Source organism: Anguilla anguilla, chromosome 2, assembly GCF_013347855.1.
Source record: "Anguilla anguilla isolate fAngAng1 chromosome 2, fAngAng1.pri, whole genome shotgun sequence".
Lineage (NCBI taxonomy): Eukaryota > Metazoa > Chordata > Actinopteri > Anguilliformes > Anguillidae > Anguilla > Anguilla anguilla.
Genome location: NC_049202.1, coordinates 10,853,109 through 10,875,420, shown reverse-complemented (window position 1 = coordinate 10,875,420; position 22,312 = coordinate 10,853,109). Strand labels below are relative to the sequence as shown.

At 47.4% G+C, this 22,312-nt stretch overlaps 1 protein-coding gene across 6 annotated transcripts; it reads left to right on the top strand.

Annotated features, from left to right (window-relative positions):
• Nucleotides 1–120: 120 nt before the first annotated feature.
• tbc1d12b (TBC1 domain family, member 12b) lies at nucleotides 121–21,793 on the top strand. 6 transcript variants are annotated; one of them, XM_035406351.1, is made up of 14 exons: nucleotides 121–1,748; nucleotides 7,546–7,654; nucleotides 10,351–10,407; nucleotides 13,236–13,357; nucleotides 13,888–13,970; nucleotides 15,110–15,227; nucleotides 15,328–15,434; nucleotides 15,967–16,047; nucleotides 16,981–17,075; nucleotides 17,178–17,249; nucleotides 17,635–17,763; nucleotides 17,963–18,072; nucleotides 18,587–18,845; nucleotides 20,216–21,793. In XM_035406351.1, exons 1-14 carry the CDS (start codon nucleotides 403–405, stop codon nucleotides 20,279–20,281), a joined length of 2,754 nt encoding a protein of 917 aa, XP_035262242.1. In that variant the 5' UTR covers nucleotides 121–402; the 3' UTR covers nucleotides 20,282–21,793. The 6 variants fall into 6 exon arrangements, with proteins under 6 accessions (XP_035262242.1, XP_035262241.1, XP_035262240.1 ...); XM_035406350.1 differs by having other exon boundaries at nucleotides 10,348–10,407; XM_035406349.1 differs by having other exon boundaries at nucleotides 7,531–7,654.
• Nucleotides 21,794–22,312: the final 519 nt, after the last annotated feature.

The window sequence follows — 22,312 nt, the reverse complement described above, 5'->3', positions numbered from 1 at the left end:
GTCACTGAAATGCAACGCTAATTGCAATTCCATTCCGTTGTAGATGTAATAGCTCAATTTGGACAGCAGATGTCACTTCAACTCATTCTTCCTGTCCAGCAAGACCAAGCATGTAGACGTCATCGACATTTCAAAATGGCTTCCGTCCGTGGCAGACGTTGGGGTGGCTGCCGGTGGATTTAATAACAAACCTTCATGGAAATCGGTTTTACTGTTGCTTATGTTTAGCTTGTATTAGCGTCTATATAGTTGTTGTCCGGTACTTCGATATAATAAAGTAAATATAGACTGTAAAATGTTAACTAACGTATTTTACAAGCAAGGAGAGAGAAGATCCCAGCTATCCGAGGCGACACAGCTGCAGCGTTTTTGTTGTGGATCTGTGCTAGGACTGTGAATGAAATGGAAAAAGCAGAAAATGGAGCTTCACAACCGGCTTTGTCTATCGATGTCAACGAAAACGAGGAAACAAGCAAGTCGTACTCTGCATTATCTGATTGCAAAACAGACGCACCGTCCCGTCTGTTGAGAGCCAGCAAAAACCAAGCATTAGCAGAGGATAATAGAAAGTCAGGTCAGACAGGGAAAGGATATGTTTGTCTTGTGAACAGGAGGAATGTAAACGTAGACGCGACTGTGTTGCCATCCCTGTGCGGTGGAGCCGGGGATAGGAAGATGCTTGATTTCGTTACAGACTGTCTTCCTAGTGAGATTAAAGATAACGGTGTCATTTCAGAGCTGTGTAGTAATGCCATACTGAACGGATTTCCTGAGTCATCAGGAGAGGTAATGGTTGGATCAAAAGCTGGAGGAGGGGGAATGGAGGGAACTCCATCCTGCTCGGCCGGCGTAACCACCGGTCAGCAAGAAATGATGAACGGGATGCTGCTGCTAGACGGAATTTCACATGGGATTGGGGGCACGGATTCTAACTCTGACAACCTGGACGAGAGATACTCCAAATCTGAGCCAGAGGCGCGGCCCACCGCTTTTTCTTCATTTGCATGCGATGGAAAACATCAGCAGAACTGCACTTGTACGGCCTCGCCGCCCGCAGACGTAACGCCGTCTAATTGGGGGACAGACTGTGTTCAACAAGGTGCTTACGACACCGACTCTGTTCCGCAAACTGTGGACCGATCCATATTTGTTTCCAAAACACCAGATGCTCCTGAAAAGGAGGCGAAGGCAACAAATGGTGGACTACTCATAGTAAACACAGCCGTGGAAAATGTACAGACTCTTGCGGCTAACCCGCAAAGTAAAGACATTTCTTTGTCACCAGCCTGTTGTAAAGGTGCCAGTGAGGAATTCGAGCCTGGTAAAAACACGCACACTACACTAGTGAGCGAAGAGAATGTGTCTGATTTTGATTCGTCTGAACCCAATGCCAGCAATTTATCACTGAGCCCATCGTACCCCGAAGACGACAAAATACACGGTTTGGGAAATGGTGGGGAGCAGGGCAAGGGCGGTCCCTCTAGGCCCCTAACTCTTAGAACGCACCCGAACACCACCGTCTCTCTGAGCTGTGACTCCACTCCACTGAGTCCGGAGGATGGCGAGATATTCGGGGCCGACGCGCAACATGACCTACGGTTCATGGATGTCAGTCTAAGTTCCAGAAACACATTTGAGGCCAGTCGTCGTCAAAGTGCTCCCGACAACATCCCGGATGGTGTGAACGTAGAATCTTCAGACCAGGGGCTTAAATCCAAAAAACAGGGCATCTCGGATTTTTTCGGCAGGTAATAAAAACAGTAATTTTCATTGTCATTCCAACTAACAAGCAGATATTTGTCATGTCAAAATCTTATAGAGAAACTAAGCTGAGTGGTGCTTTTTTTTTTAAAGTACCCGTAATCCTGTCGTTAATGCAGTGACTGAGGGTAGAAGGCAATGCACAGCACAACAGTTTTACAAGGCTAGACGGTGCCAGGCTGACCTGCGGTCTAACACGGTGGTTTCTGTGGTTGAGATATTGATTCATTTCGCGCAATTTAGGCTTTTTGATGCTGAGAAAACACAGTCGTTCGATTAATATGACTGATTAATATTATGATGAAACTTGAGGTGGCATTCATGTACACAGTATAAAGGTAAAACTCAGCCGTATTCTTATCAGACAGACAGGCCTTCTTTATTTTTTAAAAAGCTAGGCTAGAGGCATACCTTTTCACTGAATTTACATAAAGGAAGTAGAGTAAGAGGTGAAAGTTCATGCCAAGTGGCCAAGTTTGCAGGAACTTGGATTGTTTTCAACAACTTTGGACTCCAACTTTGGTCATTTATAACCATTTCATATTCCCCATATTCATGTTGTGAAAGCTGAAGCTACAATATTGCTGGTGCGCTTTATGCTAAAACTACGTACAGTTCAACAAGGCTGCACTGTCCATTATTTGTATTTTTCTGTGCTTTGACCTGTTTGCAATGTATTTCTGTAGTGTTTTGTAATATTTTGTGTATGCAGCTATTCTGATTTGCACCTGTTTTGGATCCTGAAGCAGATTGAACTGTGCTGTTTTACAGACTTAGGCTAAGTGTTCTGATCATTGTAAGTTTATACAAGATGATCAATCTTGTTGCATTTGGCTGTACTGTCATATGATACAGTTCCTTTGTGGGCATGTATTAGAAATATGCTTCAGGAAGAAAAATCAGTGATTAAGCTAGGCCTGCATGCATAATGTGATTTATTTATTGCAACTGAGAAATGACTTTGCCCTAAATCCTTCGAATGGTACTCACTTGTGCAGAACGAAGCAGACTTATGATTTTCTCTGAATGAAGTGGCTCAAAGGGGTGTGCCGGAGGGCTAACTGACCGAAACAGATCAGAGATTAATGACCTAAGCTTGTATGCTGTCTGTGCAGTAGGTCACAGGAAATTAGGTTGTTTGGTGGTGTGGTGTCTTAATAATTTTCAATCTTTGCTGAAACCACTCTGACTCTTAAAGTCCTGTAGTTTTTCCTTGCTTTATTGAATTCACGATAAATTAGGATGTTTTGTATTTGCGGTATGGTTTTGGTTGATATATATAGCTTGTATGATAATATTGTAAATAATTATTGAAGTGATTATTATAATTATTGTTATTGTGAAAATATTAGAATTATTTTTTCATTTGTCAATGTATGTGCCTTCCTCTTGGGGACTGAACTGTTTTTCGTGTTTATCGTAGACCGCTTGGAAGGAAAGTTTTAATGTTCTCTCTCCCTCACCACCAAGGTCAAAGCGTCCCGCGTTGTTTTCAACAGGCTGCCCACTGACGCATTACAGTCGTCTAGCCCGAGATAACAATTTGGCGTCCCGCGTTGGAGCCCGAACGGGGATCGCAGGCTTACAGATTTTCTGTCCTTTTCTTTCAAAGAGATATACAGCTGTTTGGCTGGAGTCAGTCTCTTGCCTCTTCTGGTCGTAGATCATTAGAAAAATGTTAATGTTCCGCATCCCCCTGGAGCTACAGACAGTGCTGAAGATCCGGAGCCCCAAAACCTCTCCTTTAGTTCGTAACTCTGGTGCTGTGGTCGTCGTGACGGGGGGGTGATGGCTCGGCCATCTTTCTGTCGGCTCTTGTAACTGCGCACGAGTTCTGCCGATGTCAGCATTATGCTTAACGGGTGTCACCTTTTCCGTGGAATAGCTAGCGCGCGGCTGTGGAACAGATTAACCGCAGGGCTGTTTTTACTCCATAGCACCGCATTCCGAAGCCTCCCAGAGTTCAGAGGGAACGTCGACCAATCCCACCTTTTCCTGGCTTCCAGCATTAGACACGGTCATAAGTCACATCACGTGCCTGCGTTATATTATCACTGTCTGATTTCTGTTGCCATGGAAATGCCGCTTATAATATGTCTGACAGTGATGACATTAGATGCATTTTCCTTTCTTTGGAGGAATTCTGGCAATATAGGCATATCTATTTCATATAGCCTATATATATTATACTTAATATTTTTGTGTTGGCGGCCTGCCTACATATTCAGACTTTCAATCACGAGCCTCTAAAACTATTTGTTATTTTGGCTTAGGCTAACACAGATGACCGGTATTATTGTGTGATGTTATTTGTCTGAGGAAACGCCAGATGCTTGCTTAGTACATGACATCTTTAGGTTGCTGCTGAGAGACATTTTGGAAAGCAGTTCATTTGTCAGGATTCTTCCTAGTGTTTTTAAATTGTAGACTATATCGCCCAGAATACTCTTCTCTGAAGTTTTCCTGATTTATTTGACCATCGGAAAGAATTTGTCATGGAAAAAAATGGACACCTGGAGGTGGTTATGGTTTTCTGGGTTCAATTTCGCAGAAAGGCTCCTAAAGAAAACCATAGTACCCACAATGCAAATGATGATGAAGCTACCCTGTTCTTTGGTTTGGCAGCTGTTTCTAGGCAGATGTGTTGCTTGTCCGGGCCCCTGGTATACACTGGACTCTTTCCATGAAGCTTTCTCAGAGTTCAGTTCAGTGTATCTTACACTTTCTGCCAACTGTTTTTCTACTACCAACAAAGAGACATCACTACTGCCAGATGTCTCCAGACTGCTTGAGTTGGTCTTTTTTCATATAGAGTGAATATGACTTGTGTAACTGTCTTCATTTAAAAATATAATATGCTTGATATGTTAAATTCAGGAAGCTTCCTTTGCTTTTTTTAAAACCTTCCTTTAGCTTCTGTTAACATTCTTTCAATATCATATGACATCAGACTTGCAGCCTCTTGTTCAGCCTGAAAGAAATATATCAAACGAACAACTTCTAAGTTATTGAGAATAAGAAGAGGACTGAGAATAATTAAATGCCGTTTAATGCTTGAGGAACTGCATAGGCTAGTTATTTCTTTTTTTTGTCTGAAGTCGCCCTAACTGAATATAACCGCAGCGCTGTCCTTTTAAAATATTTGCTGACTTATTTGATGGCTTCAGTTCTCGACTCGTCTTTTGTCAGCAAGCCGTAAATGGGTCACGGATATGCAGTGGAAAAAATGACCAGGCAAAGAGGAAGAATCGTCAATTATTCACACCGCGCGGCGGTGTGCCTGTGGATTTTGTTTTCTTCAGAAGGATGTGTAAAACTGTACTGAAAGTGAAGCGCCGTCTCCCGCTCTCTCATTTTTGTGGAGCAGTTTGTGTAATGTGTTCGTGTGTCCGGACCAGGAAGAAACATTAATAGGCTAGCTGATGGAATAGCTAAGGACCGGTTCCAATCTGCAGAAGAGTTACTGTTTACTCTTTCCTTCGTTAAATATTTAGCGAAAGCCGTAGCAAATTGGAAACGGAGCCAGCTGACGTGAACCCTTTTGAGCTGGAGACGGTTGACATTGCCAGCTAGACACCAGTTTCCATTGCCTTCCTTCTCTGGAATCGGCAGCGCGTAGCCTAATTTTCTCACGAGGAGCCGTTGCAGCTAAAAGGCAACTTTCCCAATTGCCAGTAAAGAAGTGCCTGACGCCACAACATTTTTCAGGAAGTGAAACTTTAAAAACCACCCCTGTTTCTGTGACGATCTTATCTGCCACTCAAAAACACATTCCTTTTTCCTTTCTTGCACGGATTCATTCCTTTGTAGTGCTAATTTTCGAGATTGTGCTGTAGTCATCTTGGTAATGATCAACACAGAGGCAACTTGCGTTCACTGTGCTCCACTTTGTTGTGGACGGTTAGGCCTGCATCTGCAATGCTGACGTGCAGTAATTTTGGGGACATTGCTTCATATGGGTTGAAGTTTACGAGAGGAGACTCTCTGTCTGAAAACACTGTGCAGCGCAGTTGCCTTTGTGTTTACTTGGAGTGCTATGAAGTCATTTTATCTGGTGAAAGTGAGGAGAACAGTATGTCTGCTTTGATGTGAAGGGCAGAGAGGGGATTTGCGGTGAGGAGCGGTGGAGGACCCGCTTCACACACCCGAGACAAAGCTGCAGTTCCACGGCCGTTTGAAAGTGTCTCAGATTTTCGGAGTGACAGGAACCAAGTTTCGCCCAACCTCAAGTTGAGGTGCCCCCGAAAAATTCAGCATCAGAAGTTGTGAAAGTGGCCGGCAGCCTCTTTAAAAAGAGCAAAATGTTTATCACGTAAGCTACGTATTGCACATCTGTGCTTGTTTGTTTCTGAGGTGGCTGTAATGATGCCTGTATAAAAGCAGACATGATAACGTCCAGTAAGAAGCAGACAGGAATGACTTTTTCCTCTTTGAAAGCCAACCTTTGGTCTTGAACCTTGTCATCTTATTGAAGTTTAGGATATTAGTGCAGTGAGTCTCAATCATATTGGAGTGTAGGATATGGTGCAATGATTCTCAGGGTTTAAGGGATTAAAAGTGTTTACACTCCTGTATCGTCAGTCCTGGATTTGAATTCATTCTCAGGAGTGAGAGAGTCGAGATTGATCAGATTCAGTAAAATGTTGCAGGACCACAGAACGTAATGCAGTTTTTCCAAAAGCTGTTTTTTTCCAATTTCAGTATGGGGGTGGGTGGTTTTAAAAAGCATCTTTTCCCAAGAGCAAGTGTGGGAATGAGAGGAATTCCAGGTTTGGAGTTTGGTGTGGTGGCCTAATATAGAAACACGCAGGTGATGAAGTGTGCGTGTAGCTGAGGGGGCGCGGCCCTCTCCTGTGTGCGAGTGACCTGTCATTAGTGACGAAGCAGTGAGCATCCTGTTCTGCTGTATCTAGGACATGGAGAACTGTTAGCGGTGAGGACATCACCATTCTTTCCAATGAAAAAGAGGACATTGCTAAAGAAGAACGCCTGTTTATTTTCTGTTTCCTAGTGAGGCAGCTTATATGAATATTAGCTAAAAGGCTATTTATCATCAAACCAGAGGCCAAAATAATTGCGAGAAGATATTTTCTGAACGTCAGGACTTGTGTCCTATAGAAATCTGACCCCATGCAAAATTAATCTGATAAAATGATAGAATGTGGCCACCAGAGCAAGAGGAAGAAACGTTTATGTCAGTTATTTTATGTAGCCTACATTTACCTAAGAAGGATACATGTTTGCTCATATTAAACCGTTGTAGGTTATGAAATTGACCTTGGTTACGAGGAGAACTTTGCACTGAATTGAACTGAACGATGCCCAAGGTGATGAATGTTGCTGAATCTGGCGGATGTGTCAGTAACGGCGGTGTACAGTGGATACTCTCTGCATTAGCCAGACTGACACATAGAGGACATTTGACTGCTCGTACAGCGGCACCTCAGACTCAGTGGAAAAATGTTTTGGAATAATTTGTTTCCCTCTATTCTAAATCGTGTTCTCTCAGCCCTGGGTGCTGGTCTGCCTCGCAGATTTTAAAAAATATATATTTTTGGCATATGTCAGTCCAGCATCCCTGTCCTCTCTGCCTTAATGCGGCATCCCAAAAACCGGACAGAAGTTTAAACAGATTCAGACCCTTTTCCACTGCTGGCCCTATCCCTACACCCTGCTGAAAGCTCACCCCTCCCCGCACTCTCTCTCCCACTCCCCCCACACCCTCCCCCCACCCCCTTCCCCCCCCGGTCCCCGTTTGTATCTCACCAGGAGCTTGTTTTCCAGGAAGTCGAAGGAACAGAAGCTCCCGTCGCAGAGCGTACCGGGCTGGAAGCTGTTCGGGAAAGTGCCGCTCCGTGAGAACCCGCAGAAAGACTCCCGGACCATCCAGCAGGTTGGTTTTGCCGCTCCGGGACCCGGAGTAGGGCCCTTTAAGACCGTGAGACGGGCGTGTCCATATCATCTTTAGCGCACCCCTGGCTTGTGCAGAATACTCTGCTCTGCTTTATCACGTGGGGCCTTGGGAGTACCATAACTGTGATGTCACTTATGGATCTGTCTGTCGCATATACTGTTGGTGAGGCCTCTGTCTCTTCAAGAGCTTTTGCAGTGAAGAGGCTTTCGGTTCAGGGCGAGCGAAGGCCTGGTTTCAGGGGAAGCTGGCTGGCTCCAGTGTGAGTCAGCTGCAACCCCTGGGGTGGGGGGTATGTGCCTCAGTCACCCAGTACAAACCCAGCAGCGCTGAGCACCTAGCGTCGTGCTAAGCACCTAGCGCCGCGCTAAGCACCTAGCGTCGCATTAATCGTCTCGCATCGCTGCCATCCTCACGAGCAACGAAGCAGTTGAATTTCCCCAGTGCTCTCTTCTCAAGGCAACACAGGAAGGCTATTCGATTTCAAGATGGCTAGGGAAAAAATGAAGACATTCCACACCCATCTGTTACACGCCTGCATAGCCACGAGGCACTTGGACGCACACTTGCGGCCTGTATTAAATTTACATTTGTCCTTAACTTTGACTTGGAAGTTAATGCGAGCGTTACAAACTGTATTTGTGTATGAAAAAATGCAGATTTGCATTTAGTTGCAAGTCAAAGTTAAGCGAATGTTAAATTGAATCCAAATCCGGGATGCGAATGGATTTTTTCTGAGTGAGGTCGTTTGCTCTCTGACGGCTGAGCTTCTCCAAGGCACTACTGGAGAGAAGCAGCTGGCTCTGAGTGCTGCCCATATATGGGCAGTGAGGAAATGAATGAAAAAACAGCGTGAGCTGTTGAAAGGGGAAGCTGACAGACTCTCTCTTTGGGAGGTTTAATCAGTCCCGCTGAGGAGCTGGAGGTGCTGGTGAAGGCTGTCATGTTGCAGGCGCGCGTTGTTGCCGGGCCTGCCGAGGGCGTGGCCCTGGTTCGTGCGTGGCGAGGCGCCAGCTGAGGCAGGAATGGGGTCAGGTGGCAGAGGCTCCTCCCCCGGCTGGCCTGTTGCCGCAGCTGGTTGGACGCTCGCCCCGCCCCTTCTCAGCAGGAAGTCAGCTCGGCCGGGTTGCATCCCAGCGGCATGGGGCTTCCTTCCTGTCTGATGCTTCCTGTTCCCTGACCCTCTCTCTGCTGCCCTGCACATACACGCTCAAACATACATGCACACGCACACACATACACACACACTTACACACATATACACAACGCACCCACACATGCGCACACGCGCGCGCACACACACACACACACACACATCCTTCCACACACACACACAGCACACACCCTTCCACACACACACACACACACACACACACACACACATATCACACATCCTTCCACTGCAGATGGGAGTTAACCCACGACTTCATAGCTCAAAGGCGAAACGCGGAGACATGGATCCACGCCGCAGGGAGATCATTAGGCACCGGGAGCGCGTATGGCTCCTGTACACTCAGAGAGGCTTTGATGGCAGCAGGTTTCTGTGCAGGATTAGCAGAGCCCGGTAGCTCGGCCTTACAGCACACAACCTTCCACTGCAATTAGCCGTGCACACGCACCGCAATTAGCGAGCGACACGGCTCGTTACGCCCGCCGTGACTCACGGTTCGTCCTCCTCTGGCGGGGGAGCGGAGGAGGCTCCTCGGCGTGTGCTTTATGAGCCCATTCGTATTCCCGCATCTTTAGATACAGGGGTGCGGAATTGTATCCATAGGCGCATCCCAGCGACGCTCACTGTGGGTTCGGGAGCGCACAGAGAAACGCGCCTGCTGCTCTCCTCACTGTCTTGCGCGCTTCGCTCAGCTGCGCAGTCGCAGCTGGGGTGTGACCCGTGCGCGCGCGGCTGCTGCAGGCAGCCCTGAGGCAGCCGCAGGCCCGGCAGAGCCGTTGTTGCGCAGTGAGGCCGGGGCGAGCGGTGATCCGGGGGCGAGCTAGCGGTTAGCCGTACGCCACCCCGCTGGGCTGCCGGCCACGGTCGGCACTGGCACAGTCAGGCCTGACACTCCGGGGCATATTAATACACCGAATAACAGCGTCAGCAGTGTGTTCAGCCCTGCAGCTCACAAGCTACATTTTATGGATTCAAACCCGTTTCCCCTTAGTCAGTAATCCTCTGAACAGTGGCCTCTTCCCTGTGCTGAGACTACATTAGCGGGGTGTGTGCACAGCGGTGGGGTATAGCGAGCTTGGCTGGTAATCCCGCTGTTTGAATGAGCGGTATATGAAACCCGCTAGCTGCGCGAGTCCACCCGGCATCCGCTAAGCAAATAACCGACGCGGCTAATAAAAAATGCTACGCGCTGCCGGCGGGGGAGCTGGAATGTGATCTTTACCGCCGTTAACTCAAAGCTACGGCGCTAATCCGCTACTGGGTCAAATAACTGGGTTGGCTACTGCGGCACATACCACTCACACCACCGCCTTCTGCTCCCCAGGGTGTAGGGGCTCAAGTGGGGGGGGGGGGTGTGGGCCTGTACCGAGGTGGCGGATGTGTAATTTTAAGGGCACTGTAATTTTCTCTCAGGCAGGGGGCGCTGGTTTTAGGCGGGGCTAGCCTGAGCTCACCGCCGCCCCCCCCCCACTGACTGAGTGCGTGCTTGTCTGTCTTCCCCCAGCAGGAGAGTAACCCGGGCAATCTTACGTCCGTGTCCACACCCAACCTCTTAAGCGCAGGGGTATGGAACTTCTCTTTTTTTTCCAGTCACCTTTTTTTTTTTTCTTCCTCTCAAACCTCCAGCCTCCTCTCTTGCATGGGAAACCCGCCTAGCGCTCATCTCCACTAGCTCGCCGGGCCCGTGTCCGCGCCTCTCACGCTCATAGACGCTTCAGAACGCCATGGCGCTAACATCCAGCGGAAACCGCATGCTGCCGTACCGGGGGGGGAGGGGGGGTAGAGGACAGCGGGTCACCCTGTCCGCTCGCGCTCTCTCTCTCTCTCGCGCGCATTGTCATGCGGGGGGTGGGGGGTGGGGTCCTCGCCTGTTAAGCGCGAGGACGCGCTCATGTATCGTGACTAACCCTTCACCCGCTGACGTTTCGCACGCTATATGCTGTGGCCTGGGACGGTGGCCATTTTAATGCAAACATATTGCTCAGGAATCATTCTGGTCTCATATTAAAATGGGCTTTGTTTATACAGGCATGCACAGTTAGGTTTTAGACAGACACTGTTATTAGTGTTACTCATACCTCAGTAAGTCAGTAAATGCAGGCTACATTGGACTGTGCTTGTCAAACAAGTTATTTTTACTTCCTAAATGGAAAGAATAGACCTAAGATGATTTATTATGGCTTATTCCAATAGTAATATTTTCAAATCACATTTGGGATTTTGTGTATGATGCTGCATAATTAAAATAATTGAGACTTATTAATACATTTTATTAGAGGCGTATTAAAGATTGCTCAGAGTGCAGTGACAAGCGACAGTTGTAATGTGGATGTTTGGCTGTAGTCGGTCCTTTTTGTGCTGACTAGATATTGCATGCGCCTCAAAGTGTCTGCAGTGTAGTTACATTTCATAATACTGGTTTCTTGGACGAGTGGTTAATATTTCATTACTTTTTGCAGATAGAATTCTTTTGTGATCTTTGAGGGGAAAAAATACTGTCTCGTTTCTAACTATTTGGCTCAGAGATGTAGATTATGTAACACTCATTATGTTATTGTCGTGGTCTGTTTTTCATGCCACGGCTTGGTTAAGTTGATGAGTTTTGGCATGTTTACTCGTCCACTGTCAGAAAGGCGGTCTGCTTATTAAAAAAGGTCTGGTAATACTGAAGGCGAAGGTCAGAGAGCAGCAGTCTAGGTCAGCCGCTAGAGCAGCTTTGCTTTGCTTGTTTTAGGACCCTTTTCCATGAAGCTGTCGCTGGTGATAAACGTCCGTTGCCGCTTCGCTTAAAATGCCATTGTTCTTCAAGCAACAGAACCCTAGAAATATCTCCACAGAGGTGGAGCTCAGGGCCAGCTTTAGGTGGTCACGTTTCACAGAGAGCCCGCTGTAGCAACAGCCAATCGCATCTCACGCCTCCCTGGCCATCGTATAGCGTAACTGTTATAGCGTCTGGTCACCCGCGGCGACGGAAGAGACAGACGGCTCTTCGTGCTCGCCCCTGCCAGTCACCCACCCACCCTCACCTCATCCCACCCCCACCTCATCGCACCCATCGAGACCTGCAACCGCGCCCATAAGTCTCACCGTATCGCCCATCAAGTACAATGTGCCCATTTAGGGGCCTTGGTGTGTCCAGTGTCCCGCACTGTGAAAGGTGGCCGTTGTGTCCCTTGCATTCGGACCCAACGACGAATGAGCGTGCGCTAACTGTAAGCAACAGCTGACACCGAGGCCTCTCGAGTACAGTGGCATGTCATCAGTGTCCACTTCCTGCAGTCCACTGTAAGTCACTGTGCCCATTATGAGTGACCGTTGAAGCCTGCCAGATATGTAGGATTAGTCACTAGCCGCTTAGCATTACTCACTTGTACAAACACAGCCCTTCCAATGTTGTAAGCTTAGTCTCCGTCGGTGTGTAACTGTATAGCCACGGCAGGAATTTTAGAGGACAGACGATCCCTTCACAGCGACGGAAATGTGAGATGATCGCTTAAGAATGGAAGAATTTCCCCAGAGTGTATAAGCTTCGGCCCCTGTGTCAAGCGACTGTCTGCAGCCGTACAAAAAAAAAGGGGAGATGTTTTCACGAAACGTGGCCTTGATAAGGAATGTTGTGGAAATTGAGAAATCGGCTCTTTGGATTTGTCAGTGGTGAAGACGGCTGAGTTAGGTGTTCCGCTCCTGGGTTACGCGGGGAGTGTAAGGAGAAAAACAGGACGCTCGATTGCATACGCAGCACACCCTTCTCAGAACGTTCTTTATTTTAAAGCCAGTCAGAGCCGCGGTTTCATGGGACTTTATGGTGCCTGTTGGGAAGATGAAGGGGAACGCTGTAATTACCCTGTGACTCATCGCCTAAGCGCCTTGTCCGTGAAACTAACAGGCGAGCGGTTTATCTCCGCTCCTCAGGCCCGGCCTTGAAATGGAGTTTATGTTCGGCTCGAGGCTCCTTCAGCCTCCCTGCCCGCTGACATTTTGCGTTTGAGAGGAAACATCAAAAACGCAGGAAGTAGAGACCGCTATACGCCTACCCCCTCTCCTCCCCACCCCCCCAGAAACGGATTCCAGAGACTGTTTTCTCAGGAGCGCTCACTTCTACAGACAGGGTCAGGAATAAAGCACACAATACTCTCTCCATGTTCTATATTTGTTCCAGGCTGCTGGTTGTATTGCCTTGTGATTTCCCTCAGGCTTGTCAGCTGTTGCGCATTGGCTTGTGTGGGGGCGGGCGGGGTGGGGGGGGGCTCTGAATGCAGCGTTCCCTGTAAAACGCGAACCCGCAGATTTACGGGGCCGCGCCTCACAGACCCTGCGTTTCCAGCCGACGGGGGCGGGGGGAGTCTCACCCGCCTGTCTTTCTTTCTGTTTTTCGGTGGCTTGCCCGTTCAGGAGTACGAGGCGCGGACGGGGAAGGCCCCCAACCCCCTGTCCAAGGCTCCGGCGGGGCGGCGCAAGAACCTGGAGTTCGAGCCCCTCTCCACCACCGCGCTCATCCTGGAGAACCGCCCGGCGTGAGTACACCCCCCCGCGTGGAAACGGCGCCCCCCAGAGGCGCTTCCCAGAAAACCGCTCCGCTGGTTTTAAATCCACATGACTGTTCATCTGAGCACCGTCTGGTCGGAACGCCCTGACATGTATTCTTTAAGAAGGAGTGAATAAATAAATGTGACCGGGGCAGGTTTTCCCGATTCAACCTTGGGGACTCCACGTCTGCTGCTCCCCCTCCTGGCCAGCCGGGGAATTCATAAAATATGAATAAATGGTGAAATGTGAGACCGCAGTCTGAACTGCATTCGCTCAAAAGCTGGTGCAGCTGCAGGGCTCTCCCCTATGGTCTTCGTGAGTGACAGGTTTCATGGCTCCACCTTCCTGTCCGGTGTAGTTAGGGGTTTTATGAATGGCAGGTTTTATGGCTCCGCCTTCCTTCCCAGTATAGTTAGGGGTTTTATGAGTGACAGGTTTCATGTCTCTGCCTTCCTGCCTTGTGTGGTTAGTTAAGGGCGGTCTCTCACCGCGTTCCCGCCCTGGTTTTCGTCCACAGAAACCTCCCGGCAAAGTCAGCGGAGGAGGCCCAGCGCCACCGCCAGGAGTACGACGAGATGGTGGCCGAGGCCAAGAAGAGAGGTGGGTTCTGGGTAACGCCGCGGTCTGTGACACTGACCGGTTACACTGTCCCCAGAGGACTCCCCTGAGTGGGGGGGGGGGTGGTATGTGAGTCCACAATCCCTCCATGAGAGTTTGAAAAATATGATTCCAGTGGGAATTGCACGTTTTTCAACCAATCATGGAGGGCCTATGGATTGCTATGACAACACCTACCCTTCCTTGCTTTATTCAGTCTATGATTCAGTTTCTTTATTCAGTTCCTTTTTTGATGGTTCAGTGACCTGAGGAACCCTGGCCAGTTCACACTTACCCTACCTGTGGTGTGACAAAGCCCATTACTGTGGGAACATATGATGCACCTAGAGTCAGACCTGTGATGTCTGTGCTGTAGGGCTATTAGTGTTTGGAGAGAGCACCTTGTTCTCCTTGAGCAAAGACGGCTAATTGTTGTAAATATAGCTCAGTTTAGCTTGGTGTCGGAGATTCACTACGTGTGCTGGTTAATTCCCACTCTGAATGAATCAGGTTTGAGCTAGTAGCTGATGATCTTTATTTGGCACCTGCATGTGCTGTAAAGACAAATAGTTTGTGAAGGGTGTTACTGATAAAGTAAACTTTAAATATTTTGTCAATATTTGCCCTTGAACATGCTTCGCTCTTCAAATACATGGCCATGGCTCTCGTGAACAGTATTGGATAGCAGTTTGTACTAGTGAAATGTGAAGCTGCTAAAATGTATGCTAATTACAGACATACCTTATCTCTGCTTCTGCTAGAACACATTTCCTGCGACCACCGTTTTCCCCCATCTAACCCGATTAACTGAGAGCTCAAACAGAACTAAACCCAGAAATGGCAAGGGGGGGGGGGGTGTCCCTTGGGCTAGGTTTTACAAACACTGCCTTAATGGAAGCTCAAGGAGAACAGTAGTGGAAATAAGTTAAAGGTCATCTTTGCACTGGTATCAGGAAGGGTTGTTAATGCATGTGGTAATGGGCATCATGTGGTGAAGTGGAGACCTTTGGGGTTGTCAGCAGCAGGCTTGGCAGGGTGCTGGGCACTCTCTAGGAGGGTAGGCAAAATGCCATGTGTAGATGGGCTGCGTGGCTCCTGACGTACTTATGTAAGCGTTTGAAAGGGGTCCTCCTCTTCCTCAGAGATGAAAGAGGCCCAGAGGAAGAAGAAGCAGATGAAGGAGCGGTTTAAACAGGAGGAGATCATCGCCAACTCCATGGTGATCTGGAACACCGAGATCCTCCCCAACTGGGAGAGCATGTGAGTACCCCCCCCCCAGAAAGCGGCCCATGAGTGGGACGGAGGTCCTGGGGTGGGACGTCCCGCTGAACGTGCCTGTTCTCTCCCCCCCCCACCCCAGGCGAAACACTCGCCGGGTGAGGGACCTGTGGTGGCAGGGCCTTCCGCCGAGCGTCAGGGGGAAGGTGTGGAGCCTGGCCATCGGAAACGAGCTCAACATAACGCACGGTACGGCCGCTCGCCCCAGCCTGCAGGGGGCGCTACGGCTACAGGACCTGCTGAACACTACAACAGCATGAGGAACATTCAATTCAGATCAAATTACGGTTCAACAAAATAACTAGATGCCAGAGTAGTGCAAGCAATTATTGGCTCAAACAGGAATGGAGAACATAGTATTTTATAACAATACATGCTAAGCTGTTCCAATGCCACTAAGGACCACTTAAAAGGCCAGCTATTTCAGTCAATGGCCTTTGCTGTGTTATCTTTTGTTACTCTTCAGAACACACAACTGGTGATTGGTTAGATGTGCTGCATGCAAACAGGGCTGGAAATAACGTATACATGTAGAAGTGCCTATCTATCTATCTCTGTATATCTATCTCCCTTTTATACGTTCTGAAAGGAACCGTGTGTAATTTCTGGCTGTGTGCTGAACAAACAGCCTCTCCGCAGAGAATGTGTAAGAGGACACCGCGCGCGGGGGGTTAGCGTCGCGCGGAGAATGTGTAAACTTCCCTTCCTCTTTCCTCCGCAGAGCTGTACGAAATATTCCTCTCCCGGGCCAAGGAGCGATGGAGGTGCCTGAGCGAGACCAGCTCGGAGACCGAGGCGGAGGGTACGTGCTGATCCCCCCCCCCACAGTTAACCGCGACGCATCGCTGAGCGACTCACGACGCAAAAAGCTCCGCATTCCACGGGCTCCTCCGCCCCGCCGTCGGACCGGTTCTCCTTCCCGCACACACTTTTATTTTCTCCACTTCCTCAAACGGACCGCTGTTATTTCCTGTTTTTCGTGCCCGTTTAAAGCGCGGCGGCGCAGCGGGGTTTGGCTGAACTGCTCCGAGTGCAGACCGCCTCCTCGTTTTACACACGCGCCAGCAGCTTTAGTTACGTTTGTTTGTCGGCTGCTGCGCTTCATGTGCGAGGGCCTGTTTCTTACATTAGCCGAGAAGCCTGCCTGTAGCCGGAGCTAAAGTATGGCCCCTGTCCCTGTAGCCTGTAAACGCTCAGAGCTCCCTCAGACATCTGCAGTTAATCTGTAGCTCTCTGTTTTTGCCAATTACAAGGGAACCTCGGGACCGTTATGCAACCAAACAAAGATTCACCGCGTGTCTCTTAGCGGGCAACGTTGGCCTGGTTTTGATACGCTGATTTATGTTTAAATATGTTGGAAAATAGCATTATGTACAACTGAATCAAACCAAGGTTTTTTTTTCAACACAATATGGGTCGTTTGTGTTGTCTTAAGTACACTACAAATGTAACATTTTGTTGTGAAGTATTGTTTCAATAATATTAGCAAGAACTTGAAATGAATCTGAAAACCGAATTGGCCACAAGTGTACGACCCCGCATTTAAAAAGCAATCTCAGCACGGTCTCAGCCTCTTCTGGGAATCCCCACTTTCATGATTCACAATCCCCTTCCTGTGTGTTGCCGTGGCAATGGACTGCATAATCTGCGCTCGTTAACAGGGCCCGATTCTGCTGTTCAGATTCTGTTCCCTTTACGCCAGGCGACTGTTTATTTCCCTCTCTTCTTCTTTCAGATTCCGGGGCTTCGCTCGCAGACAGGGAGTCCAGCTTGGATCTGATCAAGCTGGATATATCGCGCACTTTCCCCTCCCTCTTCATATTTCAGAAGGTACTGCGCGGCTCCTCCTCTAGGTGGCGCCCTTTGTGCGTTGGGGTGAGAGAGCTGTGCCCAGTACTGATGCCCCTCTCTCTCTCTCTCTCTCTCTGCCAGGGCGGGCCCTACCACGACCTCCTGCACAGCGTGCTGGGAGCCTACACCTGCTACAGACCTGACGTGGGATACGTGAGTATCTTGACACTTTCGAGGAGGTCAGAGGTCAAGTGCAACAAGTACCAAACTCTTCCCTTTACTTTGAATTAACGTCATCACAACGTAGCGGACGATGGCAATGACGGAAAGCGATGATGTCATTAGCGATGCATGCATGACAGTTTTGCTGAAAACTGTTATGAACGAATCCAACGCACTCAACATTTTTTGGGCTGGGTCCATTTGTTAATCCTTCATTGCAGTGGAATGTTTCCAAATAAATATAAAAGTATGGTGGAGGATGGCTGGGGGAGAGACTGAAGGATCATGGGATAGATTATGAGGTAAAATACAGTACCAGAGGAGGGGTTATTGTCCTGTATGTCGCAAATGCCGACAGATCTTTCCTTTGCTTCAGGTTCAGGGCATGTCTTTCATCGCCGCCGTTCTCATCCTGAACCTGGAAGAAGCCGACGCCTTCATAGCCTTCGCCAACCTCCTCAACAAGCCTTGCCAGATGGCCTTCTTCCGAGTGGATCACGACTTGGTAATGCGGAATCGCGTCTTCCGGATTCGCAGTCACAAGGCAGCTCCACAGAGTATTAACCCTTCATCCCCCAGAGCTCGGAGGCCTAAAGGAGGAGCTCATCCTCCAGGGCCGGGATGCTAACGTGCTGTCTGCGCTAGCTCGGAGGATGTAAGCGGACGAGGGAAAAGTTGTAACCGAGCGCTTTCTTTTGTGGCAGATGCTGAAGTACTTTGCCGCGTTTGAAGTGTTCTTTGAAGAAAACCTCCCCAGGCTGTTCAGTCACTTCCAGAGCTACAGCCTCACCCCCGATCTCTATCTCATTGACTGGTGAGTGGATACGGAGCGTGCGAAGGGCTGAGTGGAGGAGGAATTTTAAAGCGGCGCAGGGGTCGGCTGGGTCAGCGCGTGTGGCCTGAGCTGCATGGCAGTCACGCTGCGTTTAACGCAGACGGACTCTGCCTAGCGGGACCATGCGTGTCCACATGCCTCTGCACTGAGTAATGCTACCACAGCTGCGCTTTGTAACCCACCTGTGTGTGTCTGTGTGTGTGCGCGCTTGTGTGTGTGTGTGTGTGTGTGCTTGTGTGTGTGTCTATGTGCCTGTGTGTGTGTGTGTGTGTGTCTGTGTGTGCCTGTGCTTGTGTGTGTGTCTGTGTGTACCTGTGTGTGTGTGTGTGCTTGTGTGTGTGTCTATGTGTGCCTGTGTGTGTGTGCTTATGTGTGTGTGTGTGCTTGCGTGTGTGTCTATGTGTGCCTGTGTGTGTGTGCTTGTGTGTGTGTCTATGTGTGCCTGTGTGTGTGTGTGTGTGTGTGCGCTTGTGTGTGTATTGTGCGTGTGCAGGATCTTCACCCTGTACAGCAAGTCCCTGCCCCTGGACCTGGCGTGCCGCGTGTGGGACGTGTTCTGCCGGGACGGGGAGGAGTACCTGTTCCGCACGGGCCTGGGCATCCTGCGCCTGTACGAGGAGGTGCTGCTGCAGATGGACTTCATCCACATCGCGCAGTTCCTGACGCGGCTGCCCGAGGACATGGCCTGCGAGCGGCTCTTCAGCTGCATCGCCGCCGTGCAGATGGTCTGCAGCAACAAGAAGTGGGCGCAGGTGGGCCCCCCTCCCGCCCCCCCCCCCCCCGAAATCCCTCTCAGCTCGCTGAAGCAGCTGTGAAGCCTCCAAGCACTCGTAGCATATTAGCCCCTTATGAAAGACCCCCTGCAATGCCCTGGTCACAATAGAGGGTAATTAGTGGCTGCTTCCTGCAACAGAGTCCTAAACATTGAGAAGTTACCATGTCAACACCCCAGCCCATTTAGCATGAGTCTCTAACTGGCTGCAAACTGGGAGCAGTCACTCAGTCCTGAATAGGGTGTTGTTCAGAACGGAGTCTAAAAATGGTTTTGACTGAAAGCATCATGGATTTGTTCCCCGAGTATGTGTTTTGTCTGGCATCCAGTTACTCAGCATTACACAGAGGCCACATTGCATGAAATGACCACAAAAATGCATTTCATGATAAATTAAATTATGACTGTTATCATTTTAATTTAAAAGAACTTTCAGTTTAAATTAGTTGCTTTTGGCTTATAAGGGCTTGTGACCCAGTTTTCTTCTAAAACAGTTTTCAAAAAAGGCTCGCTTTGTACTTTTAATTTTATCATCCTTTTTTTTAAAAACTGCACTTCCACACTTGAGGTTCTGTGGTCAAATATAGTTAAAGCACATTACTCTCTGGGGCTTGCAGTCTCTGGCTGAACATTTAGTTGTAAGCACTTCATGTGCCAGTTTTTAAAAACTGGTTTCATTGCAATTAATTTCAACCGGGTTCAGGGGCTGCAGTTTGTACCACTCTCTAAAACAACTCATGCAATTAAAAAATAACACTGCACTGTTCCTCTGATCATTCACAGCTGTATTGAAGAAGCCATGAAGACAAAGACAAGTGTAACTTAGAAATGTGCTTGCTTTAAAGAGCATGGAGAGTGTAGGTGTGAAAGTTGGAATATATATACATGTAGCGCATGTTCTTCCTATTCAACAGATTCCGTTACTATTCTGTGGTTCAGCGTTGAAGCTTTTCTGTTCCCATTTTGGGAATTTGCAAATGGAAAAATTCCTCACAGATGTCATGCAGAAAGCTGTACAGTATGTGCATAAAATGTGACAGGGCTGCAACATTATTCCAATAGGAAACAGTAGTACTGAGTACAGTCTGGATTTTCTAGTCCATTCTCAACTTTTCCAGATGGTTCAAGGAATGTGCCTTAATTTTTTTTTTCCTCGAGTACATGACAGATTTTTGATTTTCTAAGGACTGTTATACAGTATGTATGTATTATAGGCACGCACAGCACCACCTACAGGATTAATGTATGATCGCCATAAATCAATAAAATAACATCTCCGTGGTCCCTGTATGGATGCGTACAGATTCTATGTACAGATACTGAACTGTCTCGCGCTTTTCTTTTCCACAGGTATTTGCTGCGCTGATGAAGGACAAGGACATGGACAAGAACAATAGCCCAGCGCTTAAAAGCTAATGACTTAGCCGTCATACGCCGGGGGCAGCATAAATAACAGTCGCATAGTTCTCTTCCTCTGAAGATTCCATGTTCAAGACAGCCGCAACGGAGGATAAGCAATGGCAACCATGAAATAATTTTCACTACAGATCTGTGAAGCAATACTTGAAGACTGAAGCCTATATCACCATCGCCAGTATTACTGAAGTGAGAGTTTCTGCGGGTTTAAAGAACACGCGGATGTTGGGAGCTGTGAAAAGGGGAGTCTTTTTTTTTTTTTAAAGAAAAGACGGGGGATAATTGAGCCTAAGTGTCAGTATCACCAGCCCAAAGTATGCTTTAACTTAAAAAAAACACTTACATCTTACGCTGATGATGTACTCCTGTGGATTTATTAAGAATAACAATAATAACAATAAAGTAACTTATATGGGGAAATAAATCCCTCCAATAAATTGACATACCAGCAAATACATGGACTTTTGACGGACCAATCCCATAAGAGCATTAATCTTATTTTAAAATGTTTGAATATGTATTAAGATTGCACCAAAATTGTATACCAATGTTGTATCCAAGGCTATGATAACATGCTTATTAACTTGCACTGCACTTGAGATCCAAACAAAGGGATGTTTACTATCCTTATAAACACTATCCATGATATGAAATGAGATGAAATGAACTGCTTTTGTTGTCGAGAGTGCTAACTGCCAGTTAACTGGACGTGCAGTCCCCTTTTCAATTATATATGAGATAAGCTGAGATATGACTTTAAAAAAAGAAGAAAAAAAAGAAAGGAAACAATTTGGAAGATGATTCTTTTTACTACTTCAGATTTAGTTTGCGCAAGTGGAATTGTTCTACAGAAACGGATGTTCATGAAGTGCAATAGAGAACTCGGAGTGGCATGTGGAATTTTAGTCTTTAACTATATAAAAGCCGGTCCATGTTTTGCTTTTCTGAGTAGAAGTGACAGTTTTTTGCTTTGGTGAGGTGTGCTACAAATGAACATGTTACACGTACAGCTTTGACAGTGTGTTTAGAAAAGGTTTTCAGCATTCACGGTATAAATTATTTTTATGCTTAGTGTGTGGTAAAAGATACAGTACTCAGTTACTTTTTAAAGATTTCGTCATCTTTATGCAGCATAACACCCATCTAGAGCCATCTTTATATGCAGACATATGGTTAGTGTATTTGTCTTATTTGTATGTTGAATCTGTATTTTATTTTACCGTACTTGACCACATACATATTCATGTTGGAATTTTGTCAAGTCTATTTTCTCTTTTTATGGAAAGTTGTATTTAGCTTGGCAATACTTCTCCCTTTGTATCTTAATTTTAATTTATACATTGAATCATTTAGTCTGCATTTTTCTATTTCTACTCTTACTCTCTATTGTACAGTTTTCATACTGACAACAGGTACTGTATAATAAAATCAATTGTAAATAAATGAAATATCTCATTGATATAAGACCAATAGTGACAACTTCCATGTGTAAATAAATCTCAGAAGCAGAAACTGTTGGACAATGATTTTGTTGTGTGCATCGATGCACATGTCTGGATGTGTGTTTTCATCAACATAATCATACTGTAGGCTACACTACTGTAGACATTTGTTACAATCGCACAATGAGTGAACACTTTTTTTTTGTTCTGGGGTAACAGCCAATAAATAAACTATTCTGGAACATGAAGTAGCAAAATGAGGCAAAAAATGCAGGCATTATAACAGCCTTCATTGTCTTCACAGCAAATCTTTAGAAAATTTCTTGGACATTTTCTTTTTGCATTTGCAGCAAGAACGTGATGCTGTAGGCTGCATTCTGCCACGTGCACTGACAATAGCCTCATAGTAGGTGAATAAAGTAGTCCATGCATTTATGAAATCAAGAATTGGACCATATGATGCAGTGCACTTACCTGGATTCGTACCATTTATTTTAAGCGGGGCTGACAACATGCGATGTATTAAAGTGGACTATGGTGTTATCGCATATGCATATATGAGTCGGTTGCAGTGGATTGTTGTCTGGGG